Source organism: Diadema antillarum, unplaced genomic scaffold, assembly GCF_040938485.1.
Source record: "Diadema antillarum isolate AM-2024a unplaced genomic scaffold, OU_Dant_1.0 seq00001284_RagTag, whole genome shotgun sequence".
NCBI classification, from domain to species: Eukaryota; Metazoa; Echinodermata; class Echinoidea; order Diadematoida; family Diadematidae; genus Diadema; species Diadema antillarum.
Genome location: NW_027272063.1, coordinates 196,287 through 207,490, shown reverse-complemented (window position 1 = coordinate 207,490; position 11,204 = coordinate 196,287). Strand labels below are relative to the sequence as shown.

The window sequence follows — 11,204 nt, the reverse complement described above, 5'->3', positions numbered from 1 at the left end:
TCTGGTTTCACACCATGATTCTCTTCTTTCTTTTGGACGAAAGCATTTCTCCTTTTCTTCCCACAGAGAGGAATTTTTTACAATTGAGCAGAAAAGGAGAAACCAAAAACACAGAAAGTGAAACAAAAAAGGGGGAGGATTAATGTCTTTGACAGTATTTAGACTATAGACTATAAAGTCTCCGTGGAGAAAAAAAAAGAAACATTCAAAAATTATTCAATTTCACATTGACTTATTCTTCAGCATTACAATTTGCAACTTGCAAGCAATCAAATATCAAATAATAATGTAATAATTCAATATAGCTGACACTCTTTTTTACTGAGGAAAGCAGAAAGAACACGAAGACAAAAAACAAAAAAAAAATATATATATATATCACTTTACTGGAAGTCTACAATTGGTAGCCAAGTCGTTCTCTTGTCTCTGGCATTTCAATGTATACCCAACAACAACTCAATGCATGTAAGTATTTACAAAAAAAAAAGCACATCACTTTTACGACAAATTCTGCTCACGAGTGAAGTGCAAAAAAGGAAGAAGGAAAAATCTTGCGCTAATTTCTCTGTATTTACACACACATATTACACATACTCCAAGGTTGCGTGGTGGATTTCAACGTTCCAAATGCCTGAATATCAAATGTGCAGATAATGGACTCGTGAACAATTTATGGTTTTTCTTCCTAATTTTGTTATTTTTTTCTTAATTTCGATAAAAGATAAGCTGCACGGAAGACAGCCTCCAAAGAAGAGAATAAAATCAGAGGGGGGCTGCTAATGACAATGAACCATCCCATCAAGCTTGAGGTTTTGTGGGTGTAATGTAATCTCAACAGAAAAAACAAAATGATTCAAAACAAAGCAAGGAGGACCACACAATTGGACTTTTGTGGGTTTCCTTCTCTGAATTATACCGCTGTAAAGTTTTGATGAGGTGAAGACACTATATTCTTTTGTCAAAGAAAACCTTCATGCTCTAACAAGCTGCCGCGCTGGTGAGTTTGTCTCAGACTTGCCAAAAATCTATTGAAAAATGAAGGGAAAAAAATGTACAGCATATTTCACAGTAGTGTTCTGAGTGCTACTGCACAAGGTAAAGTGCTTAAATCAATACAAAACAAAACCCAAAAATTGTGCTGGGACAAAGCCATATCTAAATGTTACTAAGCTTGAACTGATAATCAAAGAAGGGAAAAAAATCTAATAAACTTTGCTTTTAGATACTTTCCAAATCTCATATAGTTCTGTTGATTGTGGAAGCCCAATCATTACACCAAGGAAAAAGAAATAAATCAATGAATGAGGAGGAAAGAAGCTTAAAAGATGGTACAGCTCTTCTATCCAATTCGTCCTCCTCCCTTCAACAACAAGGGTTTGGAAGGTGCAAGGGCACGGCAAACACTGTCTGCACGCCATCCCGGTGCTGTTGGATTGTGGGGGGCATGACCTTTGGGCACACGGGATATCCCAGCATTCCCCACTTTAGGGATGCAGAGCCTTCCTTTCATTGCGCCGATGCCACAGAGTTTTGAAAACCACCAAGCTGGCCGGAGCTTGAAGAGAGGCGCTAGAAACACTCCAGTACCTCAATGACTTTTGATATACTCTTGCTGCCCGAGTTGCCCGCTGCATTCTGTGAATAAAAAGAAACATAAACTTGTTATTGTTCCAAAGAACCAACACACTAGCACAATTGGATGTTTCCATCAAGAAATATGAAGAACAATCATGTATGAAATTTGAGATGATCGAGTGTTGAAATTACTTTGGTCTCATTTTGCTGCAAGTTGAATTGTGAAAGATGATCCATTCTAGTAGCCTCATTACCTAATGCCACTCCAGTCATGTCTACAGATACTGGCCTGTGCACCAAAGATGTTGTTATTTTTGCCATGACCTTGTAATCCCTCCCCAAAATACTTGTGGATTTGACGGTTGTTTTAAACACAGAAGAATGTATACACACAAACACACACACACACACATAAAATTATATATGTGAATTCCTACAGCTAATACTAGAAAAATCATCTTTTGAAAAATATGTTCCCACAAGGGAGTGAATTATTTGAGGAATAATGTGATATTTCTCTTCATCACAACAACTTGGGGTCTCAAGTTGCGAGTGTCAGTGAAGTCCAATTGTCTAACTGGTTATCTTTTATTGGGAAACTAAATTCACCAACAACAAGCTGTTATTACCGGAATCTAACATACATTTTCTTTTTTACAGATAGTTTTTTTCTTCTTTTTTTAACTGCCAAGAATCAAACCCAATAATGATATGACATCCCCAAAGGTAAACTGTAGGGGGCATGCATAACTAACTGCCGAGTGCCAGGCAAGTCTTGAGATCGTCTTCACGATATCCAAAAGTTGCGGGAATCTTCCATCCTGGAACAGAGACGCTAATGCACACACTCACACACACACAAAAAAAAAATCCCTGAAACATAAAGAATGGTATACCACCCTGTGCCAGTGGAAGTGTGCATACTCACTGTAAGTTCAATGAAAGACAAGAATTTCTTCAGCATGTCCACCATGCATGTGAAGTCACCGTCTGGAAGGCAGTCTCTGACAGTCACTACATTCAGCTGTTGGTCAGACAAGATGGGGTATGGATGACCACTGTGTAATTAATGCACTATTGGACTGCCTACTAAGAAACCCTAATATACTGGTATATATATGTAAACTAAGGAAATGCAGCAATATTGTACCCCGTTTAGAGTTCCGCTGTCTGAGAGGACCTCAGGAGGACGTCCGGAGGACATACCAGACGAAAACAAACATTTTCAAAAATACAACTCAGTGGGGGTGAGAGAGACCCCTATTTAGAGTCCCCCTGTTGTCTAGAGTGAGGTCAGCATACATTTCTATGGAAACCTGTGGAAGGGCATTTCTCCTCCAGACAGGTAGCAGCAGTTTCTTGTGCACACATACGCGCACTACTCCACTACAAACAGCGCAGGTCACTGGAAGTGTGTGCCGTGCTCATGCCATGTATACGTTGAGACCATTTACAGTCCCCTCGTCTGGCATGGACACGGCACAACCTCTTGTGTTTCAATTGACTCTAAACAAGGTATAAGAAGAATACATCAGTAAAGGTTGAGGAAAATCATACGATCTCTTCAAAAAGGGCACAACCCACTGATAATTTGATATTACCTATTGTCACATAAATGTTGGAATGATGAACAATTTTTGCACTTTCTCCAATCTTGAGATGTCAACAAAGTCTAACAGAGAGAGAGAGACAGACAGACTGACTGACAGACAGACAGAGAACAGACACTGTAGAGCGGTGCTTATCACAGGCAAATTCTGAAACAAGTGCTCATACTCACATTATTTTCTCGTAGAAGACACCCTAGCAGTAGCGCAGTGTAGGAGGCCACTATACTGTCTTCCATGTGCTTGCCTGCAGAATGGAGAGCTATGGACAGAGAGAGAGAGAGAGAGAAAAAAAATAGGTCAGACCAAGAGAAATAGAAAACAAAACAACTACATAAGTATAAAGATGATTAGATCACAAGGACTGCTTATGGACCAATCCTGGGGGGCGTTTCATCAACGAGTTCGTCGGAGGTTTTCACCGACAAATTTGCTATCAGCCAATCAGACGCAAGGATTTCAGTAGCTTTTAACAGTTGTCAGTGTAAATCACTGACAAAAAGTTTCATGAAACGGTCCCCAGGAATGTATGTCGATGAAATCACTAGAAATAAAAAGATGGCCTTCGAGGTTTACTGCACTTTGAACCAGAAATGAGCCCACTATAAAAGCTTTCAGCCTGTGCTAAGTTTCTAATCATCCTCTGCCAGACTTGTAAAATATCAACACCTAAAGTCTACTCAAGCAAACCATTTCGTGAATAGGAAAGAAGAACACGAATGAATAACTAAATGGGATGATGGGGATTACCCATAGACAGACCATCTTGTAAAAGTCATTTTGTAAAAGCAATCTGTGGTGATTAACATGCTTGGAGAAAGACTACTCGACAACGACGACAAAATGTGCATGTTGGGCACTTCTCCGTGTGCCATGCATGCTAACATGAACATGACACAGGGTTGAAGGTCAGGGAGAGTTGATCACTGTCTTCATGGTATTACCGTGGCATTTCTATAATGATACGGCGTCACATCGCCACGGCAGCATGTATCCCTCTCTTACTTTGACGTTTCATTCGCTTTGCTTAAAGGAGTTTTACATCATATGGTAATGACAGGATTTGTGCACAATATAAACTTTGATGGGAAAAGGGGGTGGAATATAGGATCCACAGACTAATAGGGGTCATTTACAATTCATGTCAATAACCTGTAGCTTTTATCGTTGTGAAACTGTGAGAGTTAGATGGCAAGGGAGACCCACTTGTCACATTTCGACTGAAAGAGAGCCTCAAATGCTAAAAGTGAAGGAAATCCAAGTACACGAGCTGCCGTAAAATACAGAGGCCACTTGCACAATATGAAACCACATATCCTTGTAAAGTCATTTGGTGGATATTGGGTAAACTTAGGGATTCTTCGCGAAAAAAGTGATGTCGCCCTCATCAGCAACACTTCAGCAAAAATATCTGCGTATTCCATAATACATAGACATGTGCACAGTGCTCTCCAAGAAACAGACTTACGCATCCATGCATTCTCTCAGCGATAGAATAAAAAGCAAAACAAAACAAACAAACAAACATAGCACTGAGAGAATTTCATGAAGGGGATTTTTTTTCTTTGACTTTTATTATTCCAAGGTATTTCAACATTCATTTGTTCATTTCCTACTTATCAAATCTGCAAAAATTAAACCATGAATATTTACTTATCTATTTGAATTTCTCATTTTATTGTTGTTGTTGTTGTTGTTGTTGATCTTGTTGTTGATCTTGTTGTTGTTGTTGTTGTTGTTGTTGTTGTTGTTGTTGTTGTTGTTGTTGTTGTTGTTGTTGTTGTTATTATTATTATTATTACTATTATCATTATCATTTATTCAGCCTAATGAAAATTTGTTTTTCTATGATTCTTTCTTAAATTTCGTTTTTTTTTGTTTACCTTTCCTGACAGAAGACTTGATTTCCTCCTCGGTGGGCTGGGGCCCGTTCTGACTGCCCTTGCCCGTATCCCTCTCAATGGTGATCCAGTCCAGGGGATCACTGTGGGCCTCGGACCACTCCTCAGGCTCCTCCTCCATCATCTCCTCCTCCGACTGGCTCTCCACTTTCAGCGCCGCCTGCTGCCGCTGCAGGAACAGCTGCAGTTTGGGACCGGCATGAACGATTGAGCGCAAAGTACTGTGCAAGTCTTACTTTACCAACAGAACAGTATGATGGATGCAAATGTAGTTTGCTTGCGATCAACTTTGCCTTTATATGTGATCGCGCATCACAAAACGAACAAAATGTCGCACGCAGTGATTTTGTGTGAGGACTGAAAATAGGTGAAATGGGTCAATCTAACCAATCTTAATTTTTTCATATTTTTTGAAAGAGCAAGTCTTCTTCTACATTATGTTAAAATTTGGGATAAAAAAACAAATAGGGACTTGTGTTTTCAGCAATTTTTCTCAACCACTTTTTGGTGGAATAGTGATTAGGTGTTTCTCATACAGCCCTCTTTTCATTTCTTAAAAACCCTGTCCACACTCTTCACTGTCAACTCCAATAACTTTAGAAAGAACAATGCTACTGCATTGAAAATTGGCAGAAATCATCTACAGAATGCGGTAATGAAGCATACTTAATTTCAGCTTAATCTGATAATCCCTTCATTGTTGTTGCTCAGGTGGTCAACAGCTTGTTTTTTGTTCCATTCATCCTACAGCTTGCATGGCTTGGTAAAGATCAAGTGCTTGAATAGACCTAGTACTTCAGAGACTGTTTTCTTAGTTCACACTTTCAAGATTGTGTCCTTTCTTTCATATATTTAGACATTGGAAAGACATGACATGTCTTTCCGTGACATGAAAGAAGGCTTGACATTAGTGGTGGCCCGGTGGTCCAGGGCCACTAAAAAATTGATGTCAGGCCTCAAAATTTCTAAAAAGTTTATCTTTTGGTGGCCCCATCAAGTCCTTATTCCGTTGAGGACGAGTCCCACATATACTTGAGCAGGTGTCTATGGGAAATGCGTGTTGTAGCAAAATCAAACCGTCCTCAAGAGGTTAAGAATCAAAATGGATTTTTGTGCTTCTGTTTATTTCAGGCCAAAAATTTCAGGCCCGAATTTTGTAAAGATTTTGGTAGTCCAAATGGGCCACAAGAGAAAAAAGTTTGTTAAGTACTACATAAAATGGTTAACAAGTGTGGAAAGAGACCACTAATGAAAAAGCAGCACCAAGATATGAGGGGGGGGGGGGAAGGGGTGGTGAAACATGAATTTTTTCCTGACCTGCACCAGTGATTCCAGGGATGTTATGGATTCTGAGGAGCTCTCTGAGGAGGACTCGGTGGAGTCCTGGCCCTGGGAATCATAGGAGGGCCTGGTCCTCATGGAGATCAGCTTACGGGTGTTGGCTGGACTGTGCTCCACTAGGTTGATGAGGAGACCAAGGCTCTGAGAAGATAAGGGAAGAACAGGTGGATGTACACGGTGTACTACCTAACACTTGCATAACACAGTGTAACATCTAACACTCGCATAACACAGTGTACCATCTCACACTCACCTAACACAGCGTACCATTTAACACTTGCATAACACATTGTACCATCTCACACTCATGCAACAGTGTACCATCTAACACTCATGGAACACTGTGCCATATCACACTTACGTAACCCATTGTACCATCCACCACTCAAATGACACAAGCTCAAATGTACAAGCTCACATAACACATTGTACCATTTCACAATAGCATAGCACATTGTACCACATAACACTCACATTGCAGGGAGCTGCAGCTCCCCCACGTCAAAGGGGGGGGGGGGGGGGGGAATGATTGACCCTTGAGTCCCCATAGGCCTGCAGCCCCCAACTCGAGAAATGTTCCATGTCGCTTGCATTGTACTATCTCATACTCACATAGCACATTGTACCATCTCATACTAACATTACACATTGCACAGTTCTGAGTCAATTTAATACCTCATGGAGAGTTTTATCGGTGCTAATGTCTCTTTTGTCTGTGTCTCATTATGCTCATTATGTATAGCACCTATAAGCAATGCACAACAGTATGACTATAATCAGTGCAAAGGGCACTTCTAAATTTGGAAGAAGAACCGCTTTGATTGTTCCACTTGATGTAATTTCATACAATGTTTGCATACACAAGATCCTTTCATGCTATTTGATTTAGTGCATTCATATGATGATTGCCCATGCCTTTTGTGTGCTCTTTTGTACTCAGCCAATGTTGGATCTCTTTGTGATGTTCTGACTGACTGGCGAAAGAAAACTACACTGAAACTGAAACCGAACATGGAAATGTCAATACCTGTGTATGAGTAGTTCTGCATGGGTATGTGAGAAATGCAATCCTACAGAGCTATGCTAATAGCACTAAGGTGGTTGGGTTCTCCTTACAGCACTAAGCAAGACTTACTTGCAAAACATGTCAGTGGTATTGGCAGGTTCCCATAAGATTGCAAACCACCATCCATCCACACTTGAGGCAGACTCACTCAATCTATTCAATTATTCATTTTCTCTTCCACACTTTTGTAACTCCATCACAAGGGTTTTCCGTACTTGTCTTTTTCTTCAAACTCTTATTGCACATTGGTTTCTGTAATCTGCATATTATGCTGGTATGTTTTTTCTGTCAATATAAACAGATGTCCTGAATCTAATCTATTGATGGGTAGGAATTACATCATCTTCCAGATTCCTAAATACATACCAATAGCTTCCATGTTGATCTATTTCATGGTGACCACCTCAGTTGACTGTCTACCATTTTCAATACAGTTTGAGGGGAAATGACTGAAGTCAAATAGTATGCCAAGGCAAGTTATGGCTTCAAGCATATGACACATTTGGTCAAGGCATACTGCTCGTCGAGCCGACACCCCCTTAGCTTGCAGAGTGACAGTAGCCACTAGGTTCATCCCTAGATACGTACCAGGACCAAGACGTCGAAGCGCTGGTCCTTGCAGATGAACTGAGGCATCCGGAGGACGCACTGAAGCGTTGTTGCCATGAGACCATCCTGTTCCCCGACCTTCATACTTCCCCACTCTGTACAAGGACGCGAGAAGTACGAAGTGACAATTTTGATGTGACTTCAACACAGTAATGAACACACACATGAAAAACTTGAGTAACACTTGCAATGAGATGAATATAAAACAATTTGTGTCTATCCATCTTTTAATAGTCTAATCCATCGTACAATATATTGCCCCCACACATTCTCAGTGCATCTCAAAATCTTCAGACTGGCTGAATTCACCCCCAAAAGACCAATTACTGCACCAAACAACATTAAACGATCCTGCAAATAAATGCTATGACAGGAAATGTATATTTTCCAATGGATAGACCTCAGAGTGTGAAAATTAATGCTTTTCAAATGCAATACTTAGCAGAATATGAGGAAGAACACCATGCGGTCAATGTCAACTTCAATATAAGCATGCTATGAAATCTGGATTCAACTTAAAGGGTGTGTACAGTTCTGGTCGAGGTGAAGATTTAGCTTTTAACGTTTTGTGAGATATTCAGAAACCACTCTATGAGATGTCAAAGAGCATGCAATTCAAAGGGGTATCAAAAGTTTACTGTAAAAGTGGTTTCTTTCGCGTACAGATACTTTCGCGGTTTCCATCGGTGCCAACTTTTTCGCGTGTGTTTAAAGTCGCGGTCGGCAAAATCTGTGAATTCACAGTCGGCAAAAACTGTTTTATTTTGCACATGAAAACCCAAACTTTAACCCAATTATTCTTTTATTCATTAAATAGAAATCAAAATTAAATGCAGGCTTACCTGAAATCCGGTCTCTAGAGTACTTTATAACATGCTTGTTACCTACATTGCACGGTATCGCTGTGTGTGTTTACAACATCAATACACTCAATGCGCGGAATCTTCGTGTGTGCATGTGCGCAATGGCGTAGTAACAAGCGGCAAGTTCAAAACATTTTCGCGTGATGTTAAATTCGCGGTTCAACCTCAAAGCGCGAAAAGCGCGAAAATAAAACCACCGCGAAAGAAACCACTTTTAAAGTATTTGATGAAAATCGGTTTTGAAATGACTGAGATATCCAAAAACAAGGTGAAACAAAGAGATCCTAATAAAAAGTGTGGCCTGTCGCCTTTTATTATTATCACTTTTTGGGATATCTCAGCCATTTGAAAACTAATTATCATCAAATAAACATTGAATTCTTCTTAAAATTACATGTTCTTTCATATTTCATAAGAGATTTCTCATTATCTCAGTTAGGAATGTTCAAAACATGAAGCCCAACCTCAACCAGTACTGTACAGTCCCTTTAAGTCTGTAACTATCACAGGTAGTGTAACTATATAACATCAGATGTCAACAGTACTTAGGCACAATGGTAGTGTGTAGGCTACTGCTAGGATCGACAAAAAAGTCCAGTACTGTAAAAGTGGAAATTTTTGTGCATTTCGCGCAACCAGAAACTAGCGCGAAAATAAAAGCAGGAAAATGTGTTTGCCTGCCATATGTCCCAGTAGTTGATGTCTTGATTTCGCGGAATTAAAAACACGCGAAACTCTTCTTACCCCGCCAAGCGCAAAAAAAATAGGTTGCGCGAAAATATCCACTCTTACAATCCTTTGTAATGAACACACAAAAACACAGAAGTCAAAGGAATGAACAGAGGGAGTAAAAGGGGATAACGAGAGAGTGAGAGAGGTAGTGGTAATGGACCTACCATTGTCATGGGAGATGTTGAGGAGGAGTCGAAGGGTGGCCAGGAGCCCCTGGTGTAGGATGGCGTGGAGACTGTTACTGTCCAGCTTCTTGACCACGGGCACCTCGGGCTCCCCGCACATCTCCAGCTGGCTTTCACACATTCTCAGCACCCTGGACATCAGGCAGAGACATCAGCACTTTATGAGTTACATCTCTAACTAGAAAAGCACTCGGAGAGCGCAGACCTCTGCCAAACACATTTGCTGAGATAGCCTTATTTCCCAATGATAAAGAATCCTTCAAAAAAAATTCCTGGATCCCAACGGTGATCCAGACTACTACCTAAATTCAATCATCTAATCCCTATGTTGTAATCATCAACTTTTCCTAAGATTTTCATCCAAATTCATTCATAGCTTTTGGAGTTATTTTAAAACAGACAGACAAACTAAAAACCCAAACATGATAACCTCCTTGGCAAAGGTAACAATCCTACAAATATACTGTGTCCATTTGGAAACAGTCACTTTCAAAACACAGCACTTTTTCTCTGATTTTTTTTTTCACCCGACACATCTTAAACAGGTGAATGCCCCCCTCTTCCATGAATTCAACACCCTATGGGATGCAATCATTTATTCAGCTGAAGGGAAACCAATAGCATTGCAAGAATATATAACTTTTCTCTGCTGTACTTGTGAGTCATGAATCCTCCCCTTTCCACTTTCCAATGACATACACACCAAAAAAAGTGATGATAGTAATGCTCGTGTATCAAAGTGGAAGAACAAAACAAAATCAAATCATTGCAACTTGATGCTAGCCATCCACTATCCAGACTGACAGCATAAAAATATATCTTCTTCTCTTCTAACTACATGCAAGAATACAAAAGTACCAGATCATCTATCTGATAATCATGTTTTACATTTTTACCCTGTCTTTTCCTGTTGTAGCTCATTCCAAACATAACATTCAACAGACCATATGGGAGGATATTGGGCCAACCCAGTACCTGAACAGTGACAAAACAACACAAGATAGATATCCACCCATTGTGATAAGTTCCTCATTAAAACCTTTGTATGATCTTTCACTCCTGTAGCTTTCTCTCTGCCCTGCTCAACTTGCATTTCTCTTCTGTCTCATACCATTGTCCTGCCATCACAAGGCCTCACTCCACCCACCTTTATTCTGTCCTTCACCCCCTTTGTCCTATTGATCCTATTGTCTCCTCACTTTCCCTCCCTGTCCAACCTCAACTCTCCCTCTTTCTTTTGTCTCTCTGTACCTCCCATCTCTAAGACCCTATTCTAGCTTTTCTTTGCAAGCGAGTCACGTCTGTACCCTATATACACCCCCTTT

The 11,204-nt window shown here is 40.2% G+C and overlaps 1 protein-coding gene across 1 annotated transcript in view; it reads right to left on the bottom strand.

Annotated features, from left to right (window-relative positions):
• Nucleotides 1–412: 412 nt before the first annotated feature.
• LOC139707922 (wings apart-like protein homolog) overlaps nt 413–11,204 on the bottom strand; it is a 78,635-nt gene continuing 67,843 nt past the window's right edge. Inside the window, exons 10-16 of the mRNA XM_071619916.1 lie at nt 9,859–10,010; nt 8,079–8,194; nt 6,401–6,565; nt 5,066–5,264; nt 3,356–3,444; nt 2,504–2,599; nt 413–1,635 (exon numbers count right to left, since the gene is read on the bottom strand). Of these exons, the coding sequence (XP_071476017.1) occupies nt 1,570–1,635; nt 2,504–2,599; nt 3,356–3,444; nt 5,066–5,264; nt 6,401–6,565; nt 8,079–8,194; nt 9,859–10,010 (883 nt within the window). The 3' untranslated portion in view covers nt 413–1,569. The remainder of the gene's footprint in view (nt 1,636–2,503; nt 2,600–3,355; nt 3,445–5,065; nt 5,265–6,400; nt 6,566–8,078; nt 8,195–9,858; nt 10,011–11,204) is intronic.